The 23,990-nt window shown below is 32.5% G+C and overlaps 1 protein-coding gene across 2 annotated transcripts; it reads right to left on the bottom strand.

Annotated features, from left to right (window-relative positions):
• Positions 1–555: 555 nt before the first annotated feature.
• On the bottom strand, positions 556–17,242 carry LOC143042558 (uncharacterized). 2 transcript variants are annotated; one of them, XM_076214939.1, is made up of 7 exons: positions 16,820–17,242; positions 6,528–6,715; positions 5,566–5,635; positions 4,301–4,464; positions 3,660–3,744; positions 2,184–2,350; positions 556–1,301 (listed from the first exon to the last, which is right to left on the bottom strand). In XM_076214939.1, the coding sequence occupies exons 1-7, from the start codon at positions 16,875–16,877 to the stop codon at positions 1,140–1,142; spliced, it is 894 nt and encodes a 297-aa protein (XP_076071054.1). In that variant the 5' UTR covers positions 16,878–17,242; the 3' UTR covers positions 556–1,139. The 2 variants fall into 2 exon arrangements, with proteins under 2 accessions (XP_076071054.1, XP_076071055.1); XM_076214940.1 differs by lacking the exon at positions 16,820–17,242 and adding an exon at positions 8,356–8,428.
• Between the last annotated feature and the right edge of the window lie 6,748 nt (positions 17,243–23,990).

Consider the following 23,990-nt stretch of genomic DNA (forward strand, 5'->3'; position numbering starts at 1 on the left):
GACTACTGAACTGATGAATAAACTCATCAAAGATACCAGGACTAAATTTTATCTATACGCCAGACGCGCGTTTCGTCTACAAAAGACTCATCAGTGACGCTCGAATCCAAAAAAGTTATAAAAAAAGGCCAAATAAAGTACGAAGTTGAAGAGCATTGAGATCCAAAATTCCTAAGAGTGTTGCCAAATACAGCTAATGTAATCTATGCCTGAGGTAGAAAAGCCTTAGTATTTCAAAAAATTCAAAATTTTATAATTTATAAATATAACAATATCAATGATAATTCATGTCAGCACAAAAAGTGCTGACTACTGGGCTGGTGATACCCTCGGGGAAATAAATCTCCACCAGCAGTGGCATCGACCCAGTGGTTGTAAATAAGCTCATCAAAGATACCAGGACTTAATTTTATCTATACCCCAGAAACGTTCGTGTATTAAACCAGTGCTAAAAAATGAAAACAACACTTTACAAATCTCAAGCGTCTATCTTGTGATGACTATGATGATCTTTATTATCCATTGTATACCACCCTTACTTCATATAAACAACACTTTACAAATCTCAAGCATCTATCTTGTGATGACTATGATGATCTTTATTATCCATTGTATACCACCCTTACTTCATATAAACATGCAAGTTTAGTTTAAAACTATCTAATCGATCGGTTTTGGTGTACTAACGAATATGTTTCTGTTTGTCTCAAGCATATTAACTATGTATTCTAGGAACATGGACATGTTATTACACAGTATGTTTTTACGTAACGAAAGTCTTCAATATATCATTACTGGAATATTATAATACGTTATGGTAGTTTTTTTTTTTTTATGTGTGAAACATTGAAAGGGGACTTTCCGATTTGAATTTACCTTGGAGTTCGGTATTTTTGTCATTTGACTTTTTTATCAGGCATTTTAGTCGACTGGTTTCTTAGTCGTCAATGTACTATCCCGTTTTATATAACGATAATGAAGTGACACAACTTTTCATCAGACATCAAATGACGCGAATGTGAACAACTATACGGCTTTTAACAATTAGCAAAACCAATACCATACAGTTTGATATTGAATGTATCTACATTACGTTTTCTATTTCAAATCATATCATTATTATTTACTTCATTTGTATTTTAACCTGAGATAACCTTGTATGCAAAGTTTATGATCGTTAAAACAAAGTTTGGGAGTTTCAAGTGTTCATAAGCTGTCGTTTTTAATGACTTTGGTTTCTCTATTGTAGATGTACTCTCCGTTGTTTTTTCTGTAACGTAATTAAGTGTTATCAATCCATTCTGAAAAACAAATTAAAGTCAATTTTAATCATATGTATATAAGTGTAATTGCATTAACTATTTCAATCAAAAGAATCATGCATTTAAATGTGTTGATTTTTTTACATTCGGCAATAAATAGGGGTTAACAAACTTGCATGTACCTGTCTAATGGTTTGTTAATAAAAATAACACTTTAGAATTCTATTGCATCCAAAGCGATGTTAATTTTAAATTTCCTTTTTTAGGCAACCTACATGGAAATGCGATAAACAAATGCTTCCACAACTGTCTACCAAATAAAAGTGACCTACAGCTAAACTGTCCTAATCTAACAAACTTAAACATGTAAATTCAGCAAAAATCTATTAAAAAATTTAAAAGATCAAGATTAAAGGGCGGACCAAATAATCTACATGAAAATGAGATGTGCCCATTATAATGTAACTGCAAACACAATATTATAGAAGCTAGATACTGATTCATAAGAATAAAGTATTTCTGAAATAACATTTATCAGGAAACGGCTTGAGAAACGCAAATTAAAAATTAACATTTTCTGAATGGATTACAAAGATAAGAAAGTTTTAAAAATATCAGTTGATATCTTCTTTGATGCCTTAGGGTCAACATATTTCGTAAGTTTAATACCGTTTCCTGATAGATGATATTTTAGAAGACAGGGGTTAATATGAAAATATCAAATCTTAGCATCTACGGACAACTTTTACAAGGGAAGAATGGCAATCAGTTTTAAAACAATTACAAAATTGATGAACAGACTTATTTTCAATAAAAGACTACAATGAAATATCAATTGCTGTCTTGCAAACGTTACTCCCGCAGACCATAGTTCTTTTGTATATTATGGACAGTTTGATACACGCATTAAAGATGTCTTACCTGTTTTAATCGTGAGCATGTAACACAACATTCGTTGAAATTCTTTTGACAGAACCCATCAGGATTTTTGTGGATATTGTAGCTAGATGGTTGTTCAAGATATCTACATTCAACTAAGCCGTCTCCTTCCCACGCTCCTGTGTCTTTGCACGACTCTGTTGGTCGTACTGAAATCGAAATGAGACAGCTTTACCAATAATTCATCACTGTGCTGTTAAAGACATGCCAGCGTTCTTTTAGAATTAAGAAGATGTAACAGAGGACGGTACTTTTTTATTTCCAAACACAGGAGTTTTCAGTTCAGACATATTTTGACCATTCTACCAATGGGTAAAGCTTCAAATGCAATGTTAGTTCGGCAGAGAATTAAATCCAAATTTTATTGATCCTCTTTAATCACTAAAAATGACCACAAGTAACATTCTATTCGATAAATAAATTGATTATGTGTGGATATTTGTCAATATTCATGACCAGAATTCTTAAGCATCATGAACACGTCCAAAGATCAGCTTTGACGCCAGATGTCGACTGTTAAGTAAGCGTTTCTTGTGCATTTTGGTTTTACAAAGATATCCATATACAGTATTGTTAATTTTCATATTCTCAAAGAGTTTATGTACACTAAACCACAGTGGTAGGTTTATACTTTATCAAATGGTAGATGGTAAAACATTCTGATTTAACCACTGATCCTGGACCCAGGCTTTCCTTACAAAGCAATGACATCATTTTGTTCTTCTTTGTGCTCTTATAATGATTACATCAACTAATGTATTTCTTGTCTATAAATTTCAAATTGTGTGTCATAATGACACATCTAGATGATTTTGAGAGGTCCTTGGGCAGAATGTAAAATGGAGCGTTTCGGATCATTGTATACAAAGCGTAGTACAGGATTGAAAACATATCAAACTGATAAGATAACAATGTTTAAAAAAATATCTTTCTGTATTGCAGCTTATTCGAAATTGTGTATTCAATCCATCTAAATTTCATTTAAGGTGTAATACCACCAAATCATGGTACGTCACATCCGGTTGCATACGAAAGTAGGCCTAAAAAAATATTCCCTTGAATTTGACAGTTGTAGAAAATTAACCCTGCATTTAAATGCACTTAAATTTTTCTGAGTCGTAAATATGTATGTTGGATGTCTGAAAGCATCATTCTTTTTTTATTTGATGGTCTTATAAAATATTTTGGAACGTTAAGGTTACGTAGTTACCAAAGCAGGTAACATGTAAATAACAGTGTAAAAATTGGGTTGTTTACTTCCGGCGATGATTATTTTCTTATATGCAATGAAATGTAGTGTGAAATTTTCACTGTATCACTGGAAAGGATTAAACTTTACACATGCAAAGTATTTCTTTGGTTGAAATAAAGGTAAATACTGTACAATTTTTTTAAAAGTGCCAATTTAACAAAGACTAATAGGGAAAAATCAATGGTGGTATTACACCTTAAGATTACCTGTAAGTAGAATTGATGCCTTCGGTAAAGTATGCGATGCAGCTGTTGGTACTATCGAAGCACTTCCAATTGTAGAGTAGCCATTCTGAAAAAAAAGCAAATAGATGCAGACAATATCTTTGATAAACTTTTTTTTTGTTTATTTGCAAATAGAGGAATAGGGATGAACTGTTGAGTACAACAAATAACTATACTATTTTCAAAGTTTAAATTAGTGTATATATTTTATATAATGTGTCATTGTAAGCATTGAAAGTTAAAGATGTTTGATATTGATTTCCATGTACTTGATTAAGACCTACAGATGACTGAAGTAATGCTGTAGATAAGAATTGAAAAGTTCCATAACCATTGAAAGTTTTTTTTTACCAACTTATCAGTTTGAATATACCTCTGGTATTTTGCACCTTAATTTGTAAAAGACGAATATTTAAATAAAAAAAACAGGAGGTTTGGACTTATGTGGTCAAAATGAGGAAACCAAACATTTCTTCGGTCAATATGTCGTACAAAGTTGCAAACAGTTTTGTTATGATTACTTAAACGGAAAAGTCATTTTAATCTAGCCAATCTGGACAAATGTTTTTCTTGATAACTATTGACACTTTTATACAAACTTTTTTATTTTAAAAACATCCTACCTGCTTTAATCTTGTACATGTAGCACAGCATTTGTTGAAATATTTATGACAGAATCCAGCAGGATTTTTGTGGATATTATAGGCAGAAGGTCGTTCCAGATATCTACATTCAACTAAGCCGTCTATCCATACTCCGGTATCGTTGCACATCTCTGTCGGTTGTTCTGTAACCAATATAATAGAATTTTGTTTATGATTAAGTATAATGATGTTTAACACTGGACAGTGTGATTTTATTATTATGTATCATGATACCAGAAACTTTAGTAATCTCTTTTTTAATTGCCAAACGGTATTTAAAATAAAATATTTCATAGAGAATTGAAAAGGATCATCTATTGATCAAATAGGATCTATCGGCGGTTGAAAAGTTTAAGTCTATTTCGCAATTTGAGGTTTGAATTTAATGATGATTTTATGAGTGCTTTGTCAGTTTAAATTGGTAAATGCCCCTCCCCAAGCTATGACAGGTAATGCGTAAATGATTCCTCCGTTTTTATAAGTCAGTAGAAATATTCATTCAAAGATGAAGAAAAATAGATAGTGGCGTTATGGAAATTTTATGTTTAAAGAGGCAAACTCCACACGTTTAAGAAAGATTGTCAAGTTTTCGAAATGAAATTTAAAGAATAGACCGTAATAAACCTTCTAATTAATGTGTATATGGTTTAGCTGTGGATATTCGTAAGTACAAAATGTATTTGTTTTCAAATTATTGAGCATGTACATAGCGCCAGGACTAACTTTCATTCATATCTTGTACGTTTTGTGACTTATGCACAGATAGATGGCTTGGTCTAACGTTTATTGGATTTTGATCATTAGTCTTGTTCTGTCTTCCTGTGTTGTAGGAAGTCGTTTTGTGTTTCTTCTGTTTTCTCTAATATCATGAAATTGCAGTACTTGTTGAAATAAAGAAGGGGTGAACAGGCAAGTTGGCTGACAATGTGTTTGCAATATAACTCCCATTTTAAGGATTGGATTATAAATAAAATGATCATAGATACCAGTATTGAAATTTTGTATTTGCGCAATTTGAGCGTTTCGTCGACAAAAAACTAAATAATGACGCTCAAAAAGAAAAAAAATTTAAAAAGGACATGCAAATAAAGAACGAAGTTGTAGAACATTGAGTACTAATGTAAAGATACGAAAAAAAAACTACTGACAGGTTTATGCTATAATGATTATTTAAATGGCAACACTATAGGTACGAAATTGCACTTTAAACAATTTAATGCAATCTCAATGTAAATGAAAATTACCTGATATTTGAATTGATGCCTTTGTCGAAGTGTGAGAGGCAGCTGTACTCTTTGTTGTGTAGTAACCATTCTGAAAACATTAGATAAGTTATGTTTAAGTAAGTAACGTACCGTTTAAGCATACAAATAAATAAGCAGAGATGCACCCATATTGAAGAAATATACTATGTCGTGGCTGAGAACCGAGGGATCTTTTATTTAACGTGTATTCTCCGGTTCAGTGTGTTCAAAAGTGTCGTGAGTGATCCTACTTGATATTATATATTTGGTTTCTGGAATATTTATTTGTTTCCCTGAATTGTATACATTTTATTCAATTTTAGTTGTTATAATTTATCTTTTCCAGTTCAGGTTGGTGTTGTCAATTTTTCTAGACTTCTTGTTGTATCTCTGTTCTCTTTTAATTAAAAAAAAGCGGACAAAATCATCACCATTTTAGAGTAAAAATGAAGGATCATATTGAAAAACATGTGCAATTTCTTATGATTAAATGTGGCAAAAAAGTTTGATTCTTATTTCCATGCGAACGAATAATGTTTCTGGAATGATCACATAGGTCACAATTATTGAAATTCAAAAGTTTTAAATTTTAGAATAATAAATTAAATGGTTGAAAAAGAACACCAACACTGCTATCGGTTTTGAAAACCTCAGTTTGAATACAATTGAACTAAACATATCGGAGTTTACGTATTAGTGTACATAATTGCATTCATCGCATACGTTCGATTAAACTTAACTGTTTATAATCGACGCAATACAATAAACCTTAGAATTTACACGAAAAAAATGGCAAATGCGCCAAAATAAAAACAAACGGAAAAGTTTTCCGTCATTCAAGCAGAGAGTTTCAGATTATTTTTTTTAAGATATACTTGTTTGTTTGAGTGTACACCGTTTTTATGAGTCTCTTTCGTTGTACATTTAAGGATATTATTTGACTTTTTTTGTTAAACAATTACCTGTTTTAGCCTGGTACAAGTTACACAACATTCTTTTTGATACTTCATACAAAAGCGTTCGGGGTTTTTATGGATATTATAGGCAGAAGGATTTTCTAAATATTTACAATCGATTTCGGCACCTGCAAGCATAACACCGCTGTCCTCACATGTTCCCATTAACATGGTTAATACAGGCGCTGATGTAACTGAAATGCAAAAGATGACACCATAATCATGATTAACTTATCAAATTATATGCAGCAGTTCCATTAAAGGAAAAATAACTGTTTATTGGGTGGTCATAACCAACCTTTACACTGAAGAAGTTAGGTTTGAGGATTCCATAAAAAAATTGAAATATAACTGTCAATTTATTTTTATATAAAAAAATGATCGTAAAATGTGATAAAATTTTCAGATACACTTTTAATGAAAAAATCAAATCGTTATATTGATAAGCCGCTAAAAAAGCGGCATTTATTCTTAAATATTCATCTTTTCACACAATATTGATGTGTGATATATCCTAAAAATGCTTAGACCGAATTTTTCTGTCCCTATAATGCATATATTTACTAAATTATATTTGCTTTTTATTAATTTTGCTATTTTGTTATTTTGTTATTTTTTTCTTATTTTTTTTTTCTATATAGAGAATGAAAGCAGTGCCCATTCAAAACAGGAGATCGCGGACAATTTGTTTGCGCTCATTTTTCGCTTATTCTGTACTTGTCAGATATCCATGCCTGTATACACTTAAAGATAAACTGTTTTTCTACATTTTCGTGTGCCTCCTGTTTTGAATTTCTGTTTCTATATTGCAAAAAAAAATTAGAAAATAGCAAAATTCATAAAAAAAAAAAACAAATGTAAATTAGTAAAAATATACAGTATAGGGGCAGAAGAATTCGGTCTAAATAATGCTGAGCTCTGCCTCTAGTATACAAATTCTACGAATCATCCACACTGACACTATATATCTTTATTTCTCAACAAACCAAATTACATTGGTATAGAGATACACACAATAAATACCACATAATGTGTATGTACAGACATAAAACATTTATACGAAAGTAAGCGAGAGGCAAACATCATAAATTATAGTATGCATATTAAACTAAATTATATCAAGTATATTAGCTACCCAGGAGAGCCTACATGCATATTGACTAGTCTTAGGAATTTGCACAAGTGTTCAAATCAGATGGATTTTTACTATTCATCAGTTCAGGACGAATTTGGTTGATTTGTATAACTTTTTATCAATAACTGCTTACGACGATCATTATATACAGAGCATATAAAAATATAATGAAATTGATCTCCGATATCGCCAGAGTTACAAATTAAGCATTTTCCATTTTCTCTTGCAACATTTTGCCATCTAATCTATGATTTCCTATTCTTAATTCTAATAATGAAATAATATTTCTATCATCTAATTTTTTTTTAGATATTATTCAAATTCACAGTTTTCTTTATACATACGATAGTTTTAAGCTTTTGACGATTCAAGCACGTCAGTGTGACATTTATGTTTAAATTGATCAACAATATTTTGTTTGACAATAGTATATAACACAAATGATACCGAAATACGGCAATTCATAGTAATCTATTTAACAATTAAAACTTTGAAAAGATTAGTGAAACATATCTAATATTCATTCTATATTCGAAAGAAGTTTTATTTATCTATAGCTATAAAGCTGTTGTTTTTTTCGTCATTTGAATTATTTTCATTTTCCTTATAAATATAAATAATCTTTTCATGAAACAAGAACAGATATTTCAATCGTTGCGATTTTTTTTTACAGATATACAATTAAGTCTTAACACTTACCGGTAAATATACTTATTGTATGAATAAAGCATAAAATATGTGCAGTAGTTTGTTTCATTTCAAACTATTGTCTCCAATGACCTTAAATCACCTCATAACAACTCTATAAAAGGTTATTGTAGTCCTAGTTGGAAAACTTAAATGCCTTAAGGTTATGATGTTGAAGTAGAATATTTCTAATATATGTCTATAAAATTTATAAAAGTTAAATGCCTTAAGGTTATGATATTAAGTAAAATATTTCTATAAAAGGTCACCTGATTTTTTTTACCAGTGTTCCCCAAATATTAAGAACCTACCGAGATTGTGACCGAGATACCAATCAGGAAATGGCCATTTAGGTAAACCTACTCTTATTTCAGGGTTTATATAAGTTAAAAGTTTATTTGAATACGTATTGAGTAACCATCCATAAACAGTCAATTAAACTATTGATGTGAAAGAACTATAATGACATCGTCAACCGAAGTGTGGAAAAGATAGAAAATGTTTTCTTTTCGCAGAAGAATTTTTGTTAATTTTTTTTCTATTAAATCAATTCAATATATGTTATATACGTATAAAAATATAGTAACTTTGTTTAAACCTTATCTAACTGATTTAGAAAAATATGTTTTAATATAACATAAATTTTCATGTTGTTAGCTCTCGTCCTATATCTTACCAAATTTCCAGTCGTGAACTTGTACTAATGCCTACGTAAGCAACGTATAATTATCATCTTATCTGAGTAGTATTGCAATGCAAAAAATGCATTCTATTTTATTGATATGCTATTCATAAATGTATTTTATGTTAAATTGTTATAAAATGTTTCTAAGTGAATTCAGAAACATTATTCCTAATCATTATTTAATAGTTGAATAGTAAATAAATCAATCTTTTATCGAGGAAGATTCTGAATTATCAATAATATTGTACTCCCTATCACATCATTAGATTAATAAAAATCCCCATTTGTATCAACTACGAACCCAGTTTCCATTAATAGTGATATAATTTGTTTAAGATTTACCTTATTACCAAATTAGATACAAATACAGGGATATATTGTGTGACACAATTTGTATTACGGACGCCATCACGAGTTGGTTGACCGTTATGGAAAAACCGTTTCACAAATGATATCGGATATGTTCCTTACGTCGTAACTACAATCCCCTTCCCTTTCATAAATATGACTTACCGAATTAGACTATTTACCGGATTTGTAATCTCATAAGCAACACGACGGGTGCCACATATGGATCTGCTTACCCTTCCGGAGCACCTGAGATCACCCCTAGTTTTTGGTGGGGTTCGTGTTGTTTATTCTTTAGTTTTCTATGTTGTGTCATTTGTACTATTGATTGTCTGTTTGTCCTTTTCATTTTTAGCCATGTCATTGTCAGTTTATTTTCGATTTATGAGTTTGTCTGTCCCTCTGGTATCTTTCGTCCCTCTTTTGTACGTGATTTTCACGTCATTCTTTTTTTGTTCGTTTGCAGTCATTATCGAATTTACCTTAGAGAGTGCTTTAAATGGTGCACAAAGGTTATAAACAACGCAAATAACATTGACCCACTGATTACTTACCTTTCCAAATATTAAGTTGGCAACACAACGCAAATTCTAATTATCGTGGTACCTCTATTTAATTAACTGTTTAACTGTTTATTCAAAATACACTCAGACGCAGATTTCCTGCGTAACAGGAGCGACAAATACACATACATTTACAAATAACATAGAAGTGAAATGAGTAGAATACATACAATGAAACATTTTTACAAAGCTAAATGTATACTAAATCTATTGACCATACCACACAAAGTCCGTGCAATATGTAAGCTTAAATAACCACGTGGTCACATGAACACAATCAAATAATAGTGGATAGTAACAAAAGGTGTAACATATATAAATATATTCATATGTGCTGATTTACAGAGAGAGCAGTAGTTTTTCAACCTTTTGTATGAAAATAGAAAGGTTAGTTAATACATGTAAATTGCAATATTTCAGCATTCCATAAAGTTTATTGATATTTGGGTTGATTCTGTAGTAATTAGGAATATATGCATTTCTTATTTTAACAACATCAGCATTGTTACAAAGTGATATGTAATGATACTCATCTCCAAGACCAGTTTTACAAAGCTTACATTTTCTTTCAATTTCTGGAATTCTATTCCATCTCCCTGTTTCAATCGGAAATTTGATATTGCAAGTACGAAGTTTGCAAATATAAAGTCTACTAAATTTTCTAAGTCTAATTAGATATTAGATAATAATACCGGTATACGCCAGAAATAACTAGACTATATAATTCATTCTAAAACTACTAATCGACTGTAAACCACCAAATTTTTGCTTTGTATTTGAAGTATAAATATTCGAGAATAATGTATAACTACTAACTACGAAATGATTTTTTTTAAGATATTCGCTTGTTTTAACAAATTTATATTCCATTGCAATTGTCATTTACTATTTTTACTCTAGTTTTTAGAAATAAATTGTCATTACTCTTTGTCATAATTTAACATCTCGTTGGTGAAAAAAATAATCAATCTTTTATCTAGGTTGATGTATTTTATTATAGCTCCCCACCTCAACACATTTGAATTAATTTCCATCCCCATTTGTATCACCTATAACTTAGGTTTGTTTTTGTGATTAAGTTGATACATTTATAAGCGATTAACCTTTTTGTACTAAACCATAGACTTATATAAATGATTATTTATGTCTTTGACCAAACGTGCATATAAACGTGATTTGCACGCCATACTATTTTTGTCCATTTGTATTCATTAATAGTACTTTAAATTTTACTGAAGGGTAATCAACTTTAAAGGTAAATAAACATTCACCTAGAAACTACTGACCTGTTCAAAAATTCGGCGACACGTGTCGATTTTAATCGAACACCTCTATATTAAGAAAAGTGCACCCGCTTTAAAGTTCATCATAACAAACGGACGCATATGGCTGTATTGACATGCCAAAAATTACTCTGAGTACTCTGAGTACAGACTTACCTGTGAAGTTGGAAAAGTTTCAATGCCTGGCATCCACTAGATATAATAAAGTTAAATGCATTTTGTGTTTCAGAAAGATAAAATCTCTTTTGGATTTTGATGGGCATTTTTTTCCTTCATGCAAAAGGTGTGAAAATTAACTAAGTTGTAGTACAACTATGAGATGCACCCTCAGGTAAAAAACCGGTTTGTATTGTTTTGATTGTCTTTAATTGACATGGACAACGGGTATCTTCACAACTATAGGTGAGTTAAAGAGTTTATCTGAGTCAGTGAGTGGACAGTATCAAAGTAATTCAGGTGTTTGTTTATTTTTACACCTTCTGCAGAAAGGAAAAAAAAATGCCCATCAAAAACCAACAAAAACACAAAATGCATTTAACTTTTGTATATCTAGTGGATGCTAGGCATTAAAACTTTCAAAACAGCACAGGTAAGTCTGTACACAGAGTAGTTTTTGAGGTGAAAATACGGCCATATTTGTCCATTTGTTATGATGAACCTTAATATATATCAATTTATCACACCATAAACATGTATGTCATCATAATTACGGTATTTGTTTACCTTAACTATTAAGTCTGTATTTATATTGTATGTTTCTCTGTAAACTTGTATCTAGTTTTTAGAGAATAAAGTATCTATCTATCTATCTATCTACAAATAATAGGTTAACATAATGAAGACGAGCTGTATATGTTGTCTTTGTCAAAATGTAATATTAATGACCCCTGTTTATTACGTTTAAGATATTTTTCGGGCTCCACTGATCGGTCCGCCCTTTAGTCTTAATTGTTTCTATAAAACCCAGCCAATTTTCATTTCGAAATTAAGAAACTAAACGTGAAATTGTCAATTTCAAATTGCAGGGTAAAACATAGGGGAAACTTAACTTTCTTTCTGCGTCTAAAAGTTTTAACAAATTAGAGAGTCGGTTTGATAAGACAGCAATGTGGCCCCTTTTTCAGCTAATAGTTCAAATAAGAATCGAATGGCTAGTTTGACCATGAATCATAGTTTAAACAATGAGGATATAGTCAATACGTAAATATTTCATTCTTTTTATTTATTCATCGTTTGCTTCCATCTCAATTTTCCGCTAAATTGTTTAGATACAGGTTTTCAGGTCTGAAACCATGCTGAACATTCATCGACAATATTGTAACATTATGTTTGTAGTAACAAATCGCATGAACATAACTTTTTCCTACAATATTCTACTATCGTATATCGAATGTATATTAGTTCACGTTTGGTCCATGTATTTGGTTAAAACTGATAGAGTTTTTGAGTTTATTTTGAGGGGCGAAAGATACCGGAGGGACAGTCAAACTCATCTATAGATCGAAAATAAACTGACAACGTCATGGCTAAAAATTAAAAGACAAACAGACAAACAATAGTAAACAAGACACAAGACACAACATAGAAAACTAAAGACTAAGCAACACGAACTACACCAAAAACTGGTGGAAAATTATGCAATTTTTTTTAAAACATACTGCAAATTGATTTGAATGTTAACGTTGTCCGCTTTGCAAGATGTTATGTTGCCTAAGAAAGTAAGCTCGACAGAAGGATTAAAAATGAAAATATACTCCTCATAGATACCAGGATTGAAATTTTGTATAAACCCGGTGAATTTCATGTTCATCATTATATATCCCTTATATAAAGAAAGAAAAGCAGGAAAGTCTAAAAATCCTGATCAAATAGTACATGATTGAAACAGAATACGGAATATACACCTGAAGCTGGTAAATAAACTATAAGATTTCAAAACAATGACACAGTTATCGGATAACAACAAATGTGCCTCGTCTTGAACATTTTATTTCACAGAGTACGTAAGTACGACAAACCACTAGACCAAAACAAATACTAAAACTGCAAATTTAAGTAACATACAAGAACGGTTAATGAATCAGACTGGAACCACGATCACCTGCAGTTCAAAGAGGTTTACATCATCGTTGCATCGTCTATATTTAATCCAACTCAATGGACTTTCACAAACTGTTTCAAGCTCATAACCATTTACCGTAAATTTATAAATCATTAGTTTATATATGCACGCATGACAGTTATATTTTACCGAAACAAAACTGAAAGACGTACATGAAATATCATACGAACTAGTGTGTTTTATTATGAAAAAAAAACTGAAAAAAATAGATCTACAAATCCTTTTTTTCTTTAACAGCATTATAGTTTTTAACCGGATTTTTGTGACAAAAATGTCGGTTATTGATTTGGGGATGAACGGCGGGCGGCCGGGCGGTCGGGCAGTCGGGCAGTCGGGCGGTCGGGCTGGCGGCAATCAGATGTTGTCCGTGCATTAAAAGAGGGACGAAAGATACCAAAGGGACAGTCAAACTCATAAATCTAAAATAAACTGACAACGCCATGAACCGTTCAACCAAAGCTTTTAAAATTTCAATATGTTGTTACTGACAACTAAATGAAGGTCAAGTTCGATAATGCCGTTCAGGAGTTATGGTTCTTGAAAGATTGAAAAATGGAGTTTCCAGTCGTGTCCGTGCATTTACGCAAGAACTGTTCTACCAAAGCTTCCCAAATTTTAATATGTTGTTACTGATGACAAAATGGAGGTAAAGTTCAATAATGACGATTTTGACTTTTACCGTTCAGGAGTTACGGTTCTTGAAAGATTGAAAAATGGAGTTTCCAGTTGTGTCCGTGCATTTACGCATGAACTGTTCTACCAAAGCTTTCCAAATTTTAATATGTTGTTACTGATGACAAAATAGAGGTCAAGTTAAATAATGACGATTTTGACTTTTACCGTTCATGAGTTATGGTTCTTGAAAGATTGAAAAATGGTGTTTCCAGTCGTGTCCGTGCATTTTCTCATGAACCATTCAACCAAAGCTTTTGAAATTTTTATATGTTGTTACTGATGACAAAATAGAGGTCAATTTCAATAATGATGATTTTGACTTTTACCGTTCAGGCGTTATGGTTCTTGAAAGATTGTAAAATGGCGTTTCCATTCACGTTGTTGCATTTACTCATGAACCATTCAATCTAAGCTTTTCAAATTTTAATATGTTGATACTGATGACAAAATGGAGGTCAAATTTGATATTGACGATTTTCACTTTCACAATTCATCAGTAATGGTTCTTGTGATATTGCCAGGACACAAATAAATATTAATAAATCCGGTTTGCTGTCGTTGTGACAGCCTCTTGTTTTCATTTAACCTATTAAAATCCAGAGAAATGTCAAAAACAAGAAATCTCTATACTATGGAAAGAACTGTAAAATATAAGAATCCGGTTAGTGAAAGCATATAGTTTTATTTACAAATTAGCTTACTCGTTTTCACGAATAAGTTAACTTGTTATCCCAAATAAGCTATCTCGTTATCACGACTAAGCTAACTGGTTACTACGACTATTAACTCCTTTATAAAGATTATGTAACTTGTTATCACGATTAAACTAACTGGTTTTTACGACAATTAACTCCTTTATAAAGACTTAGTAGCTTCTTATCTCGATTAAACTAGCTTTGTATCACGACAAAGCTTACTAGTTTTTGCGACTTCAAAGATGAGTCGGAAATAAACTGTCAAAAAGAAAAAGAAACAAACAGACAAACAGACAAACAAACAATAGAACATAAACCACAACATAGAAAACTAGAGACTGGGCAACACGAAAACAATATCAGGTGCTCCGGAAGAGAAAACAGATCCTACTCCACATGTGTTGCTCATATTATTAAAATCCGCCGGTAACAAGTCTAAATAGTTAGGTCACATTCGGAAAAGCGGACATGATTGTAGTTACGACATTAGGAACATATCCGTTTTCATCTGTGAAACGGATATTCCGTAACGGTCAACCAACTCGTAATAGCGTCCGTAAAGCTCACAAAGGGAACTATTGATTTGATAGCTTCCTTGTGAGCAGTTACCCTTTGTCAATGAAATTATGATAGGAAATACAAGCCCTAAAATATGGAATCAGCTGGGAAATATATATACTACATATGCAGTCACTGCTGGAATGAAGCTACATAGAAATGTAAAGTTCACGATAAGGAAGCTGAAATCATCTCTTTTGTCGAAAATATTTGTTTTCCTCCGACCCTCATTATTAATTTCTAGATGAATGTCTTTATATAGAGGCCAAAAATTATAAACATAATAAAAACTATATCACAAGTTTCGAAATAATTCATTCTTTCCTGTTTAAAAGTTAATCACTTGTGTTATAGTTTATATTATATCATCCATTAGAGACTGCAGATACATGTATATTAGTACATATAAATGTAAATTTAGAAATGACAGTCATCGTTTGGGGTGATATGAGCATGATAAAAACGTGGCAAGAAAGCACTTATTTGTGTAACCGTTTTAAGTAACAAATATCTGAATATCTTAAAGATCTTTTAAACCTGAAAGAAAGAATTATTGGGCAAAGTTTGGGTATATATACATATATGGATAGATAGAAGTCTATATAAAACACAACCAGCAAATTTAATGTGTATACCGAACCGCCGATTCGCAGATTAGGAAAAACATATAAAAGTCTACAAATTGTTGCGCAGCGGTATTAATTTGATATATTTATAAACTTATGTAATGTTATGGGGATGTTATGAAATATACTTTTTTTTACGTATACTAGACAAATATTTCGGTCAACAAAATAGCCTTTGTTTAATTTCAATGTCTTTATAAATTGTAATACGATACCATGGATACTGGGTGTTTGTGTTTAAAAATAGCACAAACTAGCTGTGCTGACCCATTATGATTTATAAACCTAAACACCAAGCATCGTATTACATCTAATAGAAAAGAAGGCTATTTTGGTCGAGGTAATTGCTTAAACGGTTTCATAACATCAAATCGTATATCACAATATAGTATATCAGTATCGTTAAGCAAATATTAAGACTTTTTCTGTATATAAGGGACGACATCAAAAGATCAATGTAGGATATAAAAAAAAACTTAAATCAAATAGTTTGAGGATGAGAGGTGGGGGTTAGGTGGTTAAAATTGCTGCAGGTTTTGTTAATCCAAAATCGATTTTACATATATCAATATTGGTCAATAAATTTTTCCCAAATTAAGTTCAGAGAGGGGAAGGTGGGTTCAGTGAAAAAACTATGTGAATTAAGTTTTTTATCCTATATATTGAAATTTTAATGTCGTCCCTTAAATTATGTGAAAAAAAACTTGATACAGTCATATGCATATATAATAAGCATCTATTGCTTTTCATGAATACCTTTTAATTGGAAAAGATATGTGCACAATATCATCTGTTAGTTTATGAAAACTCATGCATGCATTCATTCTTTCATTCATTCAGACTTAGAGTTTGCTCCAGGGCTCCCAGTTTTCACTCCCTCAAATCATACACACATCTGCTATCATTAAAGTTGAAACTTACCAGCGAACACATTTATTCCATATATAAAGAATAAAAGTAGTTGAATTTTTTCTTTCATTGTAATATATAATCCCCAAAAATGAATTGAAATCACCTTCACAAAGCCTCGTAAACTGCGACGTTTTTACTTTATGAATATAGTAAACTTTATGAATATAGTAAGTCCTTAAAGCTATTTGATCACATTGGAACAACCTAATATGTTCTTCAAAATATCGATGAGAAAAATCTTCACTTTGGCAAACACAATGTGAATATATAAGTTTAAAGTTAATATTTATTAATATCTTAGATACGACTGGTTTATTACTTTACACAAAGATTGTTATTCTGTCTTTTCATCAAATTACAATTCGTCATCCCGATTTCCCGGTGATTTATCCCCATGTCAAAGAGCAGTACGTATGATACCTTCCCCATCCATTGTAATGTAGATGTGACACATTTTTTGTTGTGGTAATTTGGAATGCAACGATTTAGTAGATTTACATATATAACTTTTAAGGTGATTTATGTAATATATTTTATATGAACATTAATATCTCTTTTAAATGTGAAAATGTTTTTAAGAAAGTGAGATCGTGGTGCATGTTTGTAATTTTCCATGATGAAGGGGCCTACACTGATAAAACATTTGTTAGCATAACCATTTATATAGTGCTGTGGTATGATAGTCAGGCATAAGGAAAACATAATAGGTTTAAACATTACGACCTAATACGACTCAAGCCAATTTTTCCTGGGTAGTTCCGAGCTTTATTTTGGCACAACTACACAGTTTGTGATACGAAATATGTTGCCAAATACATCTATACACCTGAAAAACCATTAATAATGAAGGGTCAGCAACCCAACAACAGGTTGTCTGATGCGTCTGAAAATTTCAGGGCAGATATATTTTGACCTGTGAACATGTTTATCCCTTGTTATATTTTCTCTAGATGCTTTAGTTTCAGAGATATAAGCATAAAACTGCATTTTACCCCCTTGTGTTCTATTTTTAGCCATGGTGGTCATCTTGGTTCTTTTTTTTAAACAAGATACTCCAAGGATGATGTAGGCCAAGTTTAGTTGAATCTAGCCAATTAGTTTCAGAGGAGAAGATTTTTGTAAAAGTTAACGGACGACGACGGATGACGGACGCAAAGTGATGAGAAAACTCCTATTGTCACGTGAGCTAAAACTGTGTTATGTACTGAATATAATGTGTGGGATTTGTATATACATGACATAAGACAATAACAATCAAAACCAAGGAGTAAACATTTTTTAGTCTTGTATTATTTTAATTTTAGTTTCTTGTGTACAATTTGGAGTTTAGTATGGCGTTCATTATCACTGAGCTAGTATATATATTTGTTTAGGGGCCAGCTGAAGGACGCCTCCGGGTGCGGGAATTTCTCGCTACATTGAAGACCTGTTGGTGACCTTCTGCTGTTGTTTTTTCTATGGTCGGGTTGTTGTCTCTTTGACACATTCCCCATTTCCATTCTCAATTTTAAAGACTAAAAAAATTAAAGGCCATTTACATCAACAGTTATAAATAAGAAATAAGAAACAACACGAACTCCACAAAAAAACGGGAGTGAAATCAGGAAGCATATGGCACCCGTCGTGTTATTTCTTTGTTCAGTTCGGTAATGATGGAAGGTTATTATGACTGAGGAAGAATATCAGATATGATGTCTGACACACTTTTGTCATAATGGTCAATCAGCTCATGATGGCGACCGTAAAATTTCTTGAGTGATGACCTTAATTTGATTGATTCATAGCCATGTCTTAGCAACTTTTGAGAAAGCAGTATTTCTCGTTTAACAAAATCCACGTACTTTGAGCTAGCTTTAGAGGAACGTATCAATTGAGACACAAATACTCCATATGCTGGTGCCGCTGGGATGTTGCTTCACAGAAATGGAAAGTTGACTATAGAAAAAAATAAAATCATTGCGTTTGTCATAAATTTTGGTATTCAACCTACCATCAGTAGTCATTTCGAGAAAAAGGTCTAAATATGAAGCAGATTTATCTGCGTCCGTAGTATCTTTAATTTCAAGTTCACTTGGATATATGAAATGTAAGTGATATGTAACATAAATTTAAACGTCTGCTCTAGATAACGGACTTGTAAACAGAAATATTAGCTAGATTATGTGTGACGGGATTGCTTCCCCTAGTGAAGGTGGTAGATACTTAGAGTTCCTGTGTTCGAGTCCCGATGGAAACAAACAATGCTCTCCGGTTACATAGGTATTGGTCTAATTAGTGGAAAATAGCACCAGGCTTTCACAAGACCGTGTATATTTCATATGGAGTTGATAGATAGGGCTTATTTCAATACACGATTAGCATTGCATTGTAGCACGAAGATTGACATAAAACTTTACATGTAGGGACATCATACTGACCTTGACTTTTAATTTCAAAATTTACAGCGAAAAAAAAACTATACCTAGAAAAGTATATTTTTTTTTCAGATTGAGTAACCTTTTGCCAATCTTACACAGATCAAGGCAATGATTCTATAAAATGAGTAGTTGAAATATCTCAAAATGCATACCTCATTACTGAATTCCACAGCAATAACTAAAATTCAATTTCTGGGAGGGGGATATAAGTCCCGCTATGCGGACAGCTATAGTTGCTATTAACTTGCACGAAGAATACAAATAAAGGGGTTCCATCCTTTTGAGCAATAATGGTAAATGCTTTTTTAAGTTTATGGATATCTTTTATAAATGTAGAGGTTGGTGTCATGGTTAAAATTTAATGTGAGGGCTAGGATTACGGTTCAGGGTAGTATTAGTCAAGTTAAGCTCAATGCATACGTTGGGCCCCCTGATGTAAATAGGACGGAATTAACAACATGCTTATGTAGTAGCGACATGTTGATCTTGCTTGCGTAACATGCTATTGTTTCACTACGTAAAACTGCGACATATCTGGAAAAGGTGCATATTTCGAGTGAATTTACTCGTTAGCTTGAAAACGAGAACATTGACCCCTCTTTTTCAAAGCGATATATTTTACTTGATACAGATTGAGATTGTTTGTTCCAATTTTAATGATTTTTGTTAAATTCGATAAGAATAGAAATGTTCAAGAAACCGTACATTTAGGTAAATGTGTAAAATCGATAGTTTTTATTGTATACATATTTGAATTTACTAAGTGAAAAAAAGCTTGTATGCAAATTTTCGTAAAACAATCACCATGGGGTTAAAACTGTGACATGTTTTGCCCTTATTCATATACTTATTCCAAAATAAACAAAATTCTCTGAAACTGACATAAAGATGTTTGATAAGCTTGTTTGACAACATATGTTTAACATTTGGAGACCGTGTTTTAACAAATTTTTGGAATTCCCGTGGGAACTAGCTGTGCTCCACTTCTTCTACACGTGTTTCTGTATTCATATGAGGTCATTTGGTCTCTTGTGGAGAGTTGTTGCATTGGCAATCATGCCACATCTTCTTTTTTTGTATCCATACAGGTAGGGTTCGTGTTTCTTCTTCTTTAGTTTTCTATGTTGTATTTTGTGTGCTGTTGTTTGTTTGTTGGTCCTCTTCTTTTTTTTCAGGCATATTTTTGACTTATGAGTTCGAATGTCACATTGGTATCTTTCGCCAATCTTTCTCGTTAGACATGGTCACCATGCTGGTGACTGCATATGTGTGATATAGTTTTAATGCATAATTGTTTAATTAGGAAAGGGGATAAATTACTTGCACGTTAAACTTGTTTAACCAACATATTTTGTGCTTGACAATACATGTTAAAATTTGTGCTATCTGGACTATGTTTTGTTTGTTGTTTCATTTTAAGTCATATGTAGCTAATCTGATATTTAAACAAATAACTATGCTAGCTACCCTTGGCAAATATTGGACAATCATTTCCAATCCTTTTTATTTCATTATCACATAATGCTGTTGTAGACCGTTGGCACTTTATTCATTTGTGTTATTTAACCATACGGTTTGAGTATTTTTGTTTAATTTGTCTGTAAAATTGTACGTTCACTGTATATGCATCAGCGTAAAATATAGATAGAGAGCGGGATCATTCATGAATATAAATGATATACATTTAATTTGTATAAACAACACCTGACTTTGAGCAAGCGCAAACATTCGGCGGAGTAAACATGTTTTGTGAGATCTCAACACCCCTCTAGCCTCTAGATTAAACAAACACACAGCAATACACACATCAAAAGTCCGAGTCCAATGTCAAAATAGGTAACAGAAGAAACTAAGCAAACTGACACAACTTCGTGAAAAACATTTACATTTACTGACATGCAAGCTCCAGACCTCAATTTAATTGATTGAAAGATTATGTCTTCATTATATGAAAATCAAGCACATTCCCTCAAGTTTAGAGTTTAGTATCATATCAATATAAAATATATGAGAAGAACATAACCCATCTTGTAAGCACATGATTTTAGAAAAATAATGTGTTTAATCCTGATGCAAAGACCCTATGAATGAGTCCAACAGGAATAGGTATTATGAAAATGTTTATAACAAAGATTTCTTTGGAACTTCTGTTAGGTTGAACAAACACCAGTAAACGTTAACACTGTTAGTCTTATTAAGACTGTTGAGTCGGGTTGCGGAGATGAGAATTTGATGTGCTATTTTCATATCTTGTCAGTTTTAGTTGAATAAAGTGAAATTTGTCGAACAAAGCGGAATAACTCATATGTATTTTGTTTTAAAAACAGTGTGTAAACTTTACGGACGCTATCACGAGTTGGTTGACCGTTATGGAATAACAGTTTCACAGATGATATCGGATATGTTCCTTACATATACTGTATGTCGTTATTACCATCCCCTTCGCTTTTCAGAAATATAAACCTACCAAATTAGACTATTTACCGGGTTTATAATAACATAAGCAACACGACGGGTGCCCGACATGTGAAGCTGTATCTGCTTACCCTTCCGGAGCACCTGAGATCAACCCCAGTTTTTGTTGGGGTCGTGTTGCTTAGTCTTCAGTTTTCTATGGTGTATGTTGTGTTCTATTAATTTTCTGTTTGTCTTTTTCTTTTTAGCCATGGCTTTGTCAGTTTATTTTCGATCTATGAGTTTGACTGTCCCTCTGGTATCTTTCGCCCCTCTTTTTTACTTCTATGACTATATTTCTCTTTGTACCAGGGATAAAATGAAACAAAAACAAAAAATTGATGCTGACTGAATCTGTGTAAAGAAACATGTTGATAAATATAAGAAAGAAGATGTGGTATAATTGCCAATGAGATAACTCTCCACATGTACGCATACCTAATGAATGTAAACTGAAGGTATGTGTACCTAACCGTCCCAGGTAATGATAAATGTAGACAGAGACGTGTTCGACCTGATGGACTGTGGCAGTCACAGCTTTTGAACAAATGTACTGCTACAGCCATTTGAAATGTCTTGGGGTGAATTTGTGTGTGTGTGGGGGGGAGGGGGGGGTAAAGAGTGTGTGTGTGGGGTGAATATGTGTGTGTGGGTGGGAGGGGTAAAGAGTGTGTGTGGGTGAAAGTGTAGGTGAGAGTATGTATGTGTGGGTTAGGGTGAGAGTGTGGATGAGTGTAGTTGAGATTATGTGTGGGTTAGGGTAAGAGTGTGGATGAGTGTAGTTGTGATTATGTGTGGGTTAGGGTGAGAGTGTGGATGAGTGTAGTTGAGATTATGTGTGGGTTAGGGTGAGAGTGTGGATGAGTGTAGTTGAGAGTATGTGTGGGTTAGGGTGAGGGTGACTGGGTGAGTGAGTGAGTGAGGTTGAAGGTGAGTGGGTGATAGTGATCGAGACTGAATGTTTGGGACAGTGAATGTGTGGGTGAGAGTGAATGAAAATATAAAAAAAAGGTTCAGACAATAATGAGGGTCAGACTGAATGACGATGAGGGTGGGTGACAGTGAGTGGTTAGAAACAGTGAGTGTATGTGAGTGGATGAGGCTGAGAGTTGGTGTGGGTGAGTTAGGGTTTGCGTGTGGTGCGTGTAATGAGTGAGCGTGAGAATTGGAGAGTGTGAGAATGATTGTGAGTGAGGTGTGAAAGTCGTTGCGTGTGAGAGAGAATTGGTGAAAAACAGTGGGTGATAGAGTCAGAGTTAATTTCAAAAGCAAGTTAAGGTCTCATTTTGGTCTTTTGTGGAGAGTTGCCTCATTGGCAATCATACCACATCTTCCTTTTTTATATTTAATATAGTTTTTTATTGACAAATACCCTGATGGAGATTTAATGATTAAATATGAGTACCCTGATGGAGACCTTAATCGATTCTCAAATTTAATATTGCAATGTGTACGAATCTACATGGTCAAACGAATATTTCTTTTCTCTATATTGTTGATAATAATAATGATTCGTAATAGTTATTGAAGAGGGATAACTCTAATTCAATAGTCTCGTTGTATTAGTATTTCGTAATTGTATTGAATTAATTTTGCCGTTACCGGTTAGTTTTCTCATTTGAAATGTTTCCCATGTTTCATATTGTGTTTTTTTTTTAGTGACTGTATTGAATAAGTTTTTTCTCATTGTTGAAGGCCGTATAGTGAACCATGGTTGTTTTTATCTTTGTCATTTTAACTCTGGTGGATTATCTGATCATAGTTGTCTCATTGGCAATCGTACCACACCTTCTAATAATATAAGAATATTACAGAAAAGAAAAAAAGGATCTATCCAACATCTACAAAACTATATGATAAGCTGGATCCAATTCAAAATATTCACTCAAGAATTTTGATATTTTAATTTTAATTATTTTTCATTTTTATAGGAAAAAATCCGTTTGCGCGTAAAAATAGTCTTTTCTGTGTCAGAATCATTTTCACCAATGCATTTACCTTTCATGTCATTTTTGGGACCCATTATAGCTTGCTGTTTAGTGTGAGTCAAGGCTTCGTGTTGAAGGCCGTACTTTGTCATATAATGCTTTACTTTTACAATTGTGACTTGGAGGGAGGGTTGTCTCATTGGCACTCATACCACATCTTCTTATATCTATGTAGCTTTATAAAGGGCGTATCCCCAGCTCTTAAGGTAATTGTTAAGTGTCCATAAAGACAATTACATACTTGGAGGCCGAATAAATTTTCTTTAACCGGCTATCATTCATGCAACAGTAAAACAATTTGTTAAAGCAGACATTTTATTT

The sequence above is a fragment of the Mytilus galloprovincialis genome, chromosome 8 (genome assembly GCF_965363235.1).
Source record: "Mytilus galloprovincialis chromosome 8, xbMytGall1.hap1.1, whole genome shotgun sequence".
NCBI classification, from domain to species: domain Eukaryota; kingdom Metazoa; phylum Mollusca; class Bivalvia; order Mytilida; family Mytilidae; genus Mytilus; species Mytilus galloprovincialis.

What these genes read in the sequence shown, in the direction of transcription:
- LOC143042558 (XM_076214939.1), bottom strand. Translation starts at nt 16,877, where the DNA reads ATGAAAGAAAAAATTCAACTACTTTTATTCTTTATATATGGAATAAAT. An exon ending in GGCATCAATTCAAATATCAG is followed by an intron (nt 4,465 to 5,565) that starts GTAATTTTCATT and finishes TATTGGTTACAG; the next exon opens with AACAACCGACAGAGATGTGC. An exon ending in CATGCTCACGATTAAAACAG is followed by an intron (nt 1,302 to 2,183) that starts GTAAGACATCTT and finishes TTTGTTTTTCAG; the next exon opens with AATGGATTGATAACACTTAA.